The 14,036-nt window shown below is 36.0% G+C and overlaps 1 protein-coding gene and 1 non-coding gene across 4 annotated transcripts in view; one reads left to right on the top strand and one right to left on the bottom strand.

Annotated features, from left to right (window-relative positions):
• Tfpi (tissue factor pathway inhibitor) overlaps positions 1–14,036 on the bottom strand; it is a 66,727-nt gene that overhangs the window by 30,584 nt on the left and 22,107 nt on the right. For all 3 annotated transcript variants that reach the window (XM_042688370.1, XM_042688371.1, XM_042688369.1), the window contains exon 2: positions 2,562–2,684. In XM_042688370.1, the coding sequence (XP_042544304.1) occupies positions 2,562–2,682 (121 nt within the window). In that variant the 5' untranslated portion in view covers positions 2,683–2,684. The remainder of the gene's footprint in view (positions 1–2,561; positions 2,685–14,036) is intronic.
• On the top strand, positions 10,552–10,677 carry LOC122115078. The gene has a single exon (XR_006148693.1). It is a non-coding gene; the product is annotated as a U6atac minor spliceosomal RNA (small nuclear RNA).

The following is a 14,036-nucleotide window of genomic DNA, read 5'->3' as shown; positions in this document are numbered from 1 at the left end:
TGCTGACCAAGTAGTTTGAATTACAGGTGTGAGCCACTGCACTTGGCTTAACGTGTTTCTCATACAAATTCAATTTGGAAGTATTCTTTGTATGCCTCACACCAGGGAATAGTATCCCAGCATGAGGGGGAAGCGTTGTGTAGTGGGACCCTCAATACCTAGGTACCATACCACCCCAGGCAAAAACCAGGGAACCTAGCCTGTCTTTTCACTTTCTACTTGATAAGCATTTCAGTGTTAACAGTTGCATGTTTTCCATGGATCTGTTGGTCCCATGCTGTCCCTGAAAATCTGATGATCAGGGAGTGGGACTCCTCAAGACTAGCTGACATAAACATTCAGGAGACTGAGGCTTGTGTAAGGGCTCACCCGGCCAAGCAGGTCCAGAGTTACTTTCCTGAGACATGAATTTGAAACTTGAAGCAAATGTCAATAAAAGTAAAGATGATGGCAAAAATCAGAAGGTCACAGGACCATATCATATGAATTCAATCCAATTCAGCCAGATAGAGTGATGTCTCATATTTAATCATTTCTGTAATTGATTCTACATATTTTGAGTCTCCTGGTATGGGATTATAATCTTAGCCTTCCTGATGAGATGACAGATACAAGGCTCCATTTACTATTTGGTGTCTGATCTCATGATATACCTCAATTGCTAGAAAATCAATCTTGCCTATGGATCTAGGGCGCCCAGAAAATTGAGTCCCATGAGGATGATGATGGCCTCTCTCACTAAAGATCTGATTTTCTCTGGAAAAGAAGATACAAACAGGTTCTTTTGCCTTTGAACAAGAACACAAAAAATTACTAGAAACTGTGTGTGTAACACTCTGATGGAAGTATTTATTTACATCCCTAGTTTACATACTATATTTATTTACACCCTAGTTTACATATTAAGATGATCAGAGTTGGAGAAATTCAATAACTCCTGATTTCAAAAGGTTCAGGGAGGTAAGGTTAGTGCTGGTAGCTCACATCTGTAACTCTTGCTACTCAGGAGGCTGAGATCTGGGGAGTGTGGTTCAAATTCAGCCTAGGCCAGAAAGTCTGTGAGACTCATACCTTCAATTAACCACTAATGGGCCAGAAGTGCAGCTGTGGCTCAAGTGGTAGAGTGCTAACCTTGAACAAACACACAAACAAGCAAAAAGTTCAGGGACAGTGCCTAGGCCTAGGATGGGCACCAAAAAAAAAAAAAAAAAAAAAAAGTTAAAAAAAAGTTCTGGAAGGGAAAACCACTGATTTAGAATCAGACATAAATGAATCTGTAAACTTGTTCATGTCTGATTCTGTCTCATGAAAGTGATATACCTTTCCCTAAACATTCCCTGCTAATTTTCTTTCATAGCCCCAAAGATTTTTTTAATCTTACCAATATTGTTTATATTATCATGTTTTTCTTATCAAGAAACTTATTTTATAGCATTCTCCCCAGTGATTTGAGTTTTTAAGTTTACCATTTGGGCCATCCACCCTGGCTCATACTTGTAATCCCAGCTACTTGGGAGGCTGAGATACAGGGACTGCATTTAAAAGTCAACCCAGGCATAAAAACTAATCAGGTCCTATCTTCAGGTGGTGCTTCATGCCTACAGTCCCAGCTATGGCAGACATTGGTGGGAAAATTGTAGTCTGAGGCTAGCCTAGATAAAAAGCACAAGATCCTGTCTAAAAAAATAAAGTATAAAAGGCTAAGGGGTATAGTTCAAAGGGTAGCACACTTGTCTAGTGTGAGTTCAACATCTAGTAATGCCAAACAACTTGGGTCTATCATATATACTTATAATATAATTATATTATCAATGATAGTATTCTATTTCAGAAAACATACATTTTTCTATATAATGATGGTAAGGTCTCAGCATAATGTGACAAATTGTACTTCCAAAATTAAATTTATCAGATATGGGAACTTGATGTTGCAAGGTTAACTTAAAACAGAAACAAAAAATAAAAGTAGCTAAGAGTATGAATGGAAGTCAGTCCAGATATCTTCAAGGCTACATGAAGACTGAAGGTCTAGATGAATATGGTGGTAATGTACACCTGTGATTTCATCATTCTGAAGCAGAGAAAGGAGGATCTAAATCGTCCTGGGCTCATGCTAAGTAGAGACTTGAAGAAGTATTTCTTTTAAAAGTAAATTGATTGTGGATGGAGGCTAAAGATGACTATATTTTTAAAAAAAATTTACTAAGGGGAAAAAGGCTATTTTGATACAAAAATATTTTTTCTGGGGCTGGGAAGGTTGCTCAGGGTAGAGCGCTTGCCTTGCAAGCCTGAGGCCCTGGGTTTGATTCCTCAGCACCACATAAGCAAAAAGAAAAAAAACTTCCTGGAAGTGTTGCTGTGGCTCAAGTGGTAGAGCGCTAGTCTTGAGCTGAAGAGCTGAGGGACAGTGCCCAGGCCCAGAGTTCAGGCCCACAACCGGACCCAAAAAAAAATCCTAAATTAAAAAATATTTTTTCTGACACAATCAAAATATATAACTGTACTTATATTAAAATCAGCAACCTTGATTACCTAAAAATGCAGAAGCTTCTAACATTTACCTGTGACACTGGTATATTCTTCATCCTCCTCAGGATTTTCATTCAGAGTTCCAGGAGCAAGACTGAGTAGCAGACATATAGAGGCCCAAAACATGTGTTCTTTCTTCATTTTGTGAGTCATTTCTGAAATGTAGAACCAAAACACACCCAATAAGCAAAAGTGTTGCTGCGACCTATCTCTAGACTTGGTAGAACTTACAAATACTCCCCAACACAAATTCCTAAGACATTTTAATCTCACTCCACATCATGTACAATTCCTACTTATAACATGTATTAGCATTCAAAATAATTGACAAGCGCAGATTAGGTGCATGTATTTTTAATTATATGTAAGTGCATATATTTCAACATTGAGAACACAAACTAATAGGTCTCATTGACACATGGTATTAAATATAGACCCAGATGGATAAGTGTGTACTGAGATCTAATTTCTTGTACAATTGCATTGTCCATATCACTATTCTTGCCTAGTCTGGACTAACAATATTAAAAAAATTATTGCACTTTTATTACCTTCTTAACAAAAAAAAAAATCTATTTCTGATTTCTTTTGTTCTTTCATTTGATCCCTCTTCCAATAGGGAAACACATTTGCAGAAATTCCAACTTTGTTTTTCCTTTGATCATGTTTTACAGTGAATTTCCTAACCAGGTTTTCAATGAGATTAGAGACAGAAAAACCAGCAGGCAAAAGAAATATCTGCCATTGCAGGCACTCCCTTCCCCAGGTCATTCTTCCCCCACCCTCCACAGTCATCATGCCCCACAGGAAAGTGACTGTGAGTGATGAACCACATTTTTCCACTCAAAAGGAAACAGATTTCAGGAGGAGATAGAGCCATTTCCTGTTTCAAAATGATTTAAAGGGTCGTAGCCAAAGTAGGGGAGGAAATGAAAAAAAATACAATGTATTATTAAAAAAGAAAAAGATGATCTCTCCTTTGGATCCAAAGATGAGAGGAAATGTCTAATGTTTAGGCAGCCCTTGCCCATCCACTAGTTGTCCAGAGAAAGGAAGAAAGCAAGGGCCATTCAATAAATACAATTGCAGGCATTGTGTGAACTCAGTAGTGCAACAGACACTCATCCCCAGATACAATGTGCACAAATTAACATGTATTTAGACTGAAAATTCAGGACAAGGTCGTACATTCCACTTTGCTTTAAGTTTCATTAAACCTACTAGCGAGATGCGTCTTTTCTCAGGACACCTTGAGAATAGTAACACACATGATATTTAATCAGTAGTTGTATACTTTGTAAATTGTGCTGTATACTATGCGAACCCACAAAAATACATATGCATAAAATGTCCATGATTTTGAAGAATCTTTCTACAAAACTTCTAAGTTTTGTCTTATTTGCCTTCTACTTCCATTGAATTCTATAATAAATCTAGCACTGTTATGCTTCGTATCATGTGGCCCAAGGTTCAGGTTATGTCAGCCTAAAGTGGAGTGCAATTAAACTCATGTAAATTTTTTCTTTGGGTGCCTGAATCTGAAGCCAGCTTGGAAAAATTTAATCCAAACAGTTATTAACCAATTTTCTAGGACTGGAAAGGCAGAAACAACTATTCCTGGAAACTGAAAACCACAAGGAGTCCTGTATATCACTGCACTCCTTATAAAAGTCTCTCTCTCTCTCTCTCTCTCTCTCTCTCTCTCTCTCTCTCTCTCTCTCCTCTTCTCTGTCTTTCTGTGTCTCTGTCTTTGTCTCTCTTTCTCCCTTTCAATCTCTTCTTCTCTCCCGCTCCCCTCTTTCTCCCACCTTCCCTCTCTTCCTAGAAGGAAACATGGTCACTTCTCAGAACGCAAACATTCTTCCATCAAGCTGAGGGCTCTCTCCTTCCCACCAAGCTCAAACAACTTGAGAATAACACTGCTAGTTTTGAGTTGGAAACAGAGTATTACTCTTTGAACTATGTGAAATACAGCAGTGTGAGATGCATGCATTGATATAAAGGGTCCTATGCTAGATTTAGTGGATCCTAATCTCATCAGGCAATAACATAAAACATCTTATGGGAATTGTATCATTTTGGGGATGTAACACTGGTAAATGTAGTTCCCAGAAGGAAGAAGTAGTTTCTTCCAGACAAAGGGAAGGGTATTCTTCTATGTAAATAGAACATAGATAAAATGATTTTAAAATGTACAATTAAAAATAATTTTCACCAAGTATAGCATCAGTTGATGTATAAAGAAATTTTGAGTAGTTGTTTTGGGGATTATGATTGCAAAGAGTAAATATAGGAAAATACTTTCACATAGCTATAGTTGAAATAAAACTTTTTATCTTGAAATCAATAGAATACTGATTTCTTCTTTCTTTTAACCTTTTGCATTTAGACAAAAGTCAAGTAGAGTTGGGTGAGATGGTCAAGGCAGGCACTTGCTTTTAATAGCAATGATTCTTGATCATCTGGCTCCCAGTGGGATTTCCCAGGAAAAATACATGAATTTTTGTTTGTTTGATTGATTCTGTCAGTCATAGGGCTGGAATTCAGAACCTGGGTCTTGTCCCTGAGATATTTCACTCAAGGCTAACATTACTTTGAGCCACAGTGACACTTCTGGTTTTCTGGTGGTTAATTGGAGATAACAGTCTCCCAAACTTTTCTGCCCAGGCTGGGTTCAATCCATGATCCTCAGATCTTGGCCTCCTGATTAAAGGAGTAAGCCACACCAGTGCCCAGCTTGAAGTTAGTTTTTTTTGTTTGTTTTTTACAAATGGTTCAACAGCTTCATGGGTTCTAGATGTCTAGGACTAGATCTGATTCATACTTAGACTTACTTGTTTTTAGTCATGTCTAAATAGGATTCTGATAGGCAATGATTTTGTTGAAAAAAATCAGTACTTGGCACATTCTGTAAACCCTGTTTTCTCTGCAAGTTTTCAAAGTCCTTATCCATTGTTACTAAAATTTATTTTTTTATTGTGAGAATACCATATAGAGGTAAAATTTATTTTTGAAAGTGCATTATTTCATCTATAACCAGCTCATGGCAGTTGTTATATTTTGTGTAATCTCCCCCAATTGCTGAGTGTTGATGTCATTTCCAGCACGCATGGTCACACTGACAGTCCACAGTTTTAGTATTTCACAATGAACCTTGGACCAGTGCTTTTCTTTCATTACTGACTTTTACTCCACATTTCCCAGCAAATCTTAATACTCTACTGCCATCTGGTTTCAAGTTTGGGATATCAGCAGCATTTTTTTTCTTTTGACCTACTATTGACTTTTATTTTCTTTTGGGACAAGTAAATTAATTTGAACAATATAGGGATTCTTAGAGAATGTTCAAAACTCTGGATAATCCTAAAGCTAAAACTTGGTGGCCTCAGAATTTATCCTAGAATTTTTTCAGCCATGATTGTAGCTTTTAAAAAATGTATCATTTCCAATTCATACTGAAATCCTCTTTATTGGAATTTGCCTGAATTTGTTTTAATCAGAGCTATGCATTTTGCAGGCTAAGATCACAGAGGTAAAATATTTTAATTGCATCATAACCAGAAGAAGGAGTAACTGACTGCTGATGCTGATTGTGATAATGTCTCTGAGATTGCAGTTATGTTTCTTGCTCTGGAAAGTTAGTCCCTCTCAGTCCCATACTCTAGTCTTGGGAAGGAAATCACCATTTACAGACCACATAGAGTTTGAGGCATTATGTTTGCTGTCTTTGAGGTCAGAAATATGCATCAGTTAGAGTTCTTTCTCATCTGCTACATTTATTAAAGTAGTCAATGTTTTCTTGATTATGCTTTTTTTTATAATTTTTTATTGTAAAAATACTGTACAGAGGGGTTGCAGTTACATGAGCTAGGTAATGAGTACATTTCCTATCAAGCATTATTGGCTCCTCCTTTGTTTTTCCCCTACCATCCCTTCCTCCCACCTCCACAATTACACTCCCCCACCAACCTGCCTAAATTGTAAAGTTCATTTTTCAACATAGTGTCTTGTACATCTCATTATTAAAATCGGTCAGCCTGTATCCCTATTTAAACATTTTTTTCCCCTTCCCCTCCCCAAATTAGAACAACATAAATACAGTGAAAACAGGGGTTATACCACTGGGGAGGAACATATAAAGCAACAACAACAACAACAAAAACACATGGCACATTATAAATACATGAGAAACAATAGCATGAAAGAAAAAACCACTTGTGTCTCTATCTTGGGGTTCATTTCACTTAACTTCATCTTAGCTGGTCATATGTACATAGCTTTTGACATTTTCTGCTTGTCCCAGACATATACTAGTTATTGCAAATAAGGGAAACCATGGGACCTATGTTTCTTTGGGCCTGGCTTACTTCATTTAATAAAACTTTTTCCAAGTCTTTCCATTTCCTAACAAATGGAGCAATGTCATTCTTTCTGATGGAGGCATAGAATTCCATTACACACACACACACACACACACACACACACACACACACACACACACACACGCGCGCACGCGCCACATTTTCTTGATCCAATCATCTACTGAGGGACATCTGGGCTGGTTCCTTATCTTAGCTATGGTAAATAATTATGCTGCAATAAACATAGTTGTTCTGGGAGTTTTAGTATGGTCTTGTGATCATTTGGGTAAATGCCCCAAAGTGGGATCTAGGTCATAAGGGAGCTCTATGTGGAGTCTTTTGAGGAACCTCGTTACTGCTTAGATGTCTTGGTTTTATACCAAGCAATCTATGTAAATTGAGCAAAGCAAGATGGATTTTGTAGTTTACTTTTTTTTTGTTTGTTTGGCTGTCATTTCTTTTAGGCCTTCTCTTTAACAGATTAAAGAAATATATGACTATATTGCACTATGTATAAGGGTACATTATCTTTTTTATCTGATTGGCTTATTTCATTGAGAAAAAATGTCTTCATATTTCATACTTTTGCAATGGCAAGATTCCTTTATCAGGCTGAATAGTTTTCCATTATATGGGTATAACATATTTTTTTATCAATTCATATATTGATACTTGGATTGTTTTCATATCTTGAAATGTTGGGACAATGATGCTATGAAAATGAGAATGTAGAAATCTTTTCAAGATTTTGATTTCAATTGTTTATGGTATATACACAGAGAAGGGAACGCAAATTTTTTGAATAACCTCCATTCTGTTTTTCATATTTCTTCCAACAAATATCAGAGGTATAATTACACCACAACACTGTTTGATGTTTTTGAAATAGCCAGCCTAAGAAGTGTGAGGTACTGTGTCTTTGTTCTTTTAATTTTACTTTCCAAAATGCTTAATATTTTTGAGCATGCTTTGACATGTTTTCCAGCCATCTGAATTTTCCTTTCAGAGAAATGTGTTTGATTTTGTTTGCCCATTGTTAATTGCCTCTGACTTGGAGCTCTTGAGTGATATAGAAGATATTCATTGTTTTGAAACTTGATCCCTTCTCATAGAGATTCTTTGTTCTTGCTGATTTGCTCTGTGACCATGAAGTATATTGGTTTGCTCTGTTGTACAACCTTGCCATGATGTGCTGCCTTAACCAAAGGAATATGGACAAGAGTTCATGAACTAGACTCTAAACATCTTTGCTTAAGGTACTGTCAATAGAGTTGGAGTGGTATCAAAAAATTTAGGCTTTGATCACTAGGGTTAGTATCAGTGAACCTAGAAGGAGATGTACTGCACACATGAGTACATGACTAGACCTGTGATATGATCTGGATGCTAACCATCAAACAAATGAAGGATGACATATATGATACAGGACCACATAGACTATGTCTATTACATGTTCTTGAAGACATCAAAACTCAGCAGTAACCATATTTGCTACCCAAAAGCATTAATTGTACAATTAATACCTGTGAGTCACCTGATTTTTACAAGTTGCCAGGAGCTCTCAGTAGGAAAAGAATGATCTTTTCAACAAATAATTGTGGGAAATCTGGATTTCCATGTGCATAGCATGAAACTGGACCTTTCCCTTGTATATAGATCAACAACGTAAATGTGAAGTCTAAAGTTTGTCATATGATTAAATCATATGAGCCTAGGGATAGATCTTTCTGATATTTTGTTAGGCAAAGCCTCTTCGACATGATATCAAAAGTACAGGCAACAGTCAGGCTCAATTCAATTCAATCAGGATTAGAAGCATCCTAAAGTAATCTGTCAAGAAAGTAAAAAGTATCTCCAGAATGAAAGAAAATATTTTGAGAGGTCTATATTTGATAAAGGACTTAAGGACTTACAATGTATTTGACCCTCTACATCTGAAAATTCAACTATGGATATAAAGTATTCAGAATAAAAGTATATGCATTGAACATGTATAGAATTTATTTCTTGTCATCAGAGATAATACATTGTAACTGTTTATATTACATTTGTATTATGTTAGGTATTATAGGTAATGTGGATATTGTTCAAACCATATGAGGCAATATAGGGAGTAATATGAAAACTATCTACCATTTGATACAAAATATCTGAGAATCTTTAGATTTTGGTGTCATTAGGGGCTATAGAATCTTCCAGAGGAATAACTAGCTATGAAGAACTATTCCAACTCATGATAAAATGATAATCATTAAAAAGTAGGTAAAGCATATACTGAGACATTTCCCTAAAAAGACATTCAGATGAATAGCAAGAATTAAAAGATGCTGGACATCACTAGTCAACAGGGAAGGGAAATCCAAACTGTAAGAAAGCACTTCACACAAGTATTTGATGGCTATAACCAAAATATCAGACAACAAGCATGGGCAAAGATTCAACTCCAACAAAGATTCATAAGTAGAAAGAAAATGTACGTACATAAGATATTCACATATTTGCTAATGGCAATATTTTTTTAGTCCCAAAATGATACAAATGACCACATGATAATATGTAAGTAAAATCAAAGAATTCATTAAATATTGGTAATATTACATATGGGTGAATCTTGAAAGAACTATGTTAGTAAAAGATACTAATTTTGAAGGACCAAATATTATTCCATTTTTATGAAATGTGCAAAATCTATAGAGACAGATTATTAAGAGAATGTTAATTCATCTGAATTTTTAAATTATAAAAATTGTTCTCAAATTGGATAATAATTTTTTAACTGTGATTACAGTACAATAATCATTAACTTGCATATTTTAAGTTTTAGATGTTATGAAATGTGAATTATAATTCCATTAAGTCATTTGAAAAATCAATATAAAGACAAAGAGTATCATTTTTCACATTCCATAACTGTTCTCCTTTGCTGATTGTTTTTATTTTGTTTTTTTTATATATGTATATATAGGCTTCTGTTCTAATATTCAAGAAATGATTGCAGGTCTACATTAAGAAATTTTTTAGTTAGTTTTTTTTCCCCAAATTTTCACATTCTCAGGTACTATGTATAATGGAAAACTCAGAGAAGCAGAGTACAATAGTAGTTGCTTAGTTGTGGGAACTGGAATAGTAGAAGAAAAGGGAAGTTGGTCAATGCCCATAGAGTTTGCTTATGCTAGCTGAATAACTTCTAGAGATCTGTTGCAAAGCCTAGTGCTTATTGTTCAGAACACAGCACTTAAAGGTTTAAGAGAGTAGATTTCATGTTGAGTTCATATGACAACAAAGGACAATTTAACAATATGTAATCTGAAATTAGCAATGTGCATTTAAATTTTCTCTACATTCTTTATGGCTTAATAGCTCATTCTTATTGTTGTAATACAGAAAACAATTCTTTTGTGTGGATTAACCACTAGGAGAATGATTGCTATTTCACATATTAAGACTGTATACTTTCATAAGGAATTACTAACTCTGTGTGTGTGTGTGTGTGTGTGCGTGCCAGCTATGGCTCAACTTATAATAAGGGCACTAACATTGAGGGGAAAAATCTAAAAGACTGCCTACTCCCTGAGTTCAATGTTAGTGCCCTTATTATAAGAGCCATAGCTCACTTTTTAGCTTTCTGGTGGTTAATTGGAGATAAGATGTTCACAGGCTTGTGTTGTATGAAAGGAGAGAAGGTTAGCAGGCCCCTTGACAAGGATGGAAGCAGCCCTTGGGCCTGACAACATGCATATGGTTAAGGCATTGCTACCTACTTCCCGACATCTAACCATACGTTTGTCAAAAACGAACTTTAGAATTTTGGCGGGGAGGCGGGGGGGGGGGGGGGGGGGGGGGGGGGGGGGGGGGGGGGGTTGGCAGAGGAGGGGGGAATGGGAAGGGATGGGAAGGGGAAACAAGGAGGAGGCAACAATGCTTGATAAGAAATGTACTCGATATCTTGCTCATGTAATTGTAACCCCTCTGTACGGTATTTTCACAATAAAAAACAAAACAAAACAAAAAGACTTTCACAGGCTTTCCTGCTTGGCCTGGCTTTGAACCACCATCCTCAGATCTCAGCCTCCTAAAGTAGATAGAAATGCAGCCACTGGCCCCATGTGGACTCATCTCCTTTTAAAAACAATCATACTATTTTGCAATTCCATCTTCCTTTCACATATGTTTCAGCTGGTTGGGATTTAGCTATCCTAATGGGTGTCTTCTTGTATTTCATTATTGCTTCAGTTCTCAGATCTCCAATGATAATGGTAAGTACATTTGTCCTTTGTATGGGTGTCTGTTCAAATGTTTCCTCCATTCTTAAATTGAACTCTTTGTTTCAAGTTGAATTTCAATAATGTAAATAGCTTCCCTTTATCAGCAAAGAAGCGTGGGAATAGTTTTCATATTGCTTGTACTTTGATTCTGTGCTAGCCATCAGTATGCTGTTCTTCTCTCAGTGGAAAAACTCCTCGCAACTATCTAAACTAACCAATCTACCCACTCTGACTCCCCTACTCTCTCAGACTCTCAACCACCTACTAATCTCCACACAAAACACACTCTCTCTCTTCTCCCTATCTCATTCCTGAAAATTAGAATATTTTCCTTGATATTTCAACTTATTTCCTGCCTTGAAGTTATTCACCACATTCCCCCCCTATTGCTATGCTCACTTTCTTTCTATTTGATTGATATTTTATTTAGACTGTATTTATTTTATTTTATTTTTTTACTTATTTTTATTGTGAAAATACCATAAAGAGGGGTTACAATTACATTTCTTATCAAGCATTGTAGCCTCCTCCCCATCCCTTCCCATCTCCTCCCCCCACACCCCATGTCTCTGGGCCCACCCCTTCCCCCAGCGCCAAAGTTGTAAAGTTCGTTTTTCAACATAACATCTTGTACATCTCATTGTTGCAATGGGTCCACCTATATCCCTATTTAAACAATTTTTTCCCTTCCCCTCCACAAATTATACCAACATCAAATACAGTGAAAGCAGGGATTATACTGTGGGGGAGGGACATACAAAGCAACAAAACAATCAACTTGTAAATATGTTAGAAACAATAGCAAGAAAGAAAAAAAACATTGGAGTCCTTATCTTGGGGTTCATTTTGCCTAATATCAACTTATCTGACATTTTTCTGCTTGTCTCAGACATATACTAGTTATTGCAAATAAGGGAAACCATGGAACCTATGTTTCTTTGGGCCTGGCTTACTTCACTTAATATAACTTTTTCCAACTCTTTCCATTTCCTAACAAATGGGACATCATTCTTTCTGATGGAGGCATAGAATTCCATTGTGTATATATATCACATTTTCTTGATCCATTCATCTACTGAGGGGCATCTGGGTTGGTTCCATATCTTAGCTATGGTAAATGCTGCAATAAACATAGTTGTGCTGGTAGCTTTAGTATGGTCTTGTTTGTGATCATTTGGATAAATGCCTCAAAGTGGGATTGCTGGGTCATAGGGGAACTCTCTGTGGAGTCTCTTGAGGAACCTCCATACTACTTTCCAAAGTCTTGTAATAGCATTTTCAAGTTTATCAAAATTCATTTCTTCTCAACTTTTTAAGTATTAAGTAACATAATCTTCACTTTATATTTAAGTTTTCCCAGTATTGAATTCCATATAGTAGAATGGTGATTTGTCTGTTGGCAGATACATGCATGACAGTACTGTAAATAATTAAACCTGCCATAGGTGCATTCTTCTACCTGGGTTGTTTGAGACATCTTCAAATGTCATTTGTTATAGTGACTAATCACAATAAATTGTGACAGTTTAATCAAGATTGTTAGGCTTTATTTATACTTCATTAACTGTAGATATCCAGTCTAGTCTCCAAAATATTAACACATGCAACTAATATTTTTAAATATTGAAGCATACTTAAAAGTATTTTTGTCCATGATTTTTAATGTTCAAGTGTGATGTTTATGCCAGCATCATTAATCTTTCACTTTGATTCTTTAGAAAGGCACCTCTTTCTGAGGTATTGGCTTCAGATTTTCTTCTTCAGCCTCTTTAATTGTAATTTGAATCAGAATATTTTTGTTTTCTTTCTTTCTTTCTTTCTTTTATTGTGAAAATACCATACAGGGGAGTTACAATTACATAAGCAAGATAATGAATACATTTCTTATCAAGGATTGTTGCCTCCTCCTTTGTAAACAAAGGAGATTATATAGCTGTTTTAGTAATTAGTTGAATGTCATAAGTTAAACAAGAGAGGTTTGAGCATATATCGAAGACTCGGATCCTTAGCAAATTGAAACTAAGAACATTTTGAGGATAATGATTCACATGGTGAAATCCCAGAAGATTTTATGAACTAGAAAAATTTAAAAATGTACATGATGTGGTATGTATTCTGAAAAAATATAGGATATGCAGAGATAAATTACATTATAACTAAAGAATCTAAATAAGACCAACAGACTATCACAGAGGATCAGCTGGAAATTATGAGCATGGTTTTATCAGTGAAACTGAAGGGAAATGGGCACATGAGACATTTTGAGTTAAACATTCATTAAATTGAGTAACCAGGTAGATAAAGGTTAGGAAGAGCAGAGCATTCAAGGATACTCTGAATGAGCTGTTGTGCTTGTCATAAAACTTTTAAGTTAAAATAAATATTGCTTGGTGTGAATATTAGGGACATACTCAGTTCTGGGCAAACTGAAGTGATAAGTTTTACTAGTCCTGCACGGGGGCATTAGAAACATGAGGTGGGAGATGTGAGGTGTTTCTGGGAAGAAGAGAAACAGTCATTCCCAGCTAGCTCTTCACATTTATCTTCTCAGACTCTTGCACTCACTTGGCTTTATATTCACTGCAAACTGGTGATTCTTGAAGAGATCAAATTCATTCTAGGCTTGGCATTTAAAATCACTGTTTCCTATTCTGATAACATTCTTGATACTGAAATTACTCTTTGCAGTTCTAGAAAAATTCTTATTAAACTAGAATGACAGTAGTTCTTCTGCAGTTCAAGTCAGATATGACCTCTTCCAAAAGATGTTTGAGTACCACGTTTGTAAAGAAACCAAACCAGCACCAGTTCCCCTTTCAATTTCTGGCAGCATAATCCATTTTTTTGTTAGTTTTCTTTTCATGTTATTTTTTCTTTTCAT

This window comes from Dipodomys spectabilis, unplaced genomic scaffold (assembly GCF_019054845.1).
Source record: "Dipodomys spectabilis isolate Male_0828 unplaced genomic scaffold, ASM1905484v1 ptg000115l, whole genome shotgun sequence".
NCBI lineage: Eukaryota > Metazoa > Chordata > Mammalia > Rodentia > Heteromyidae > Dipodomys > Dipodomys spectabilis.
This window is presented reverse-complemented; position numbering and strand designations above follow the sequence as displayed.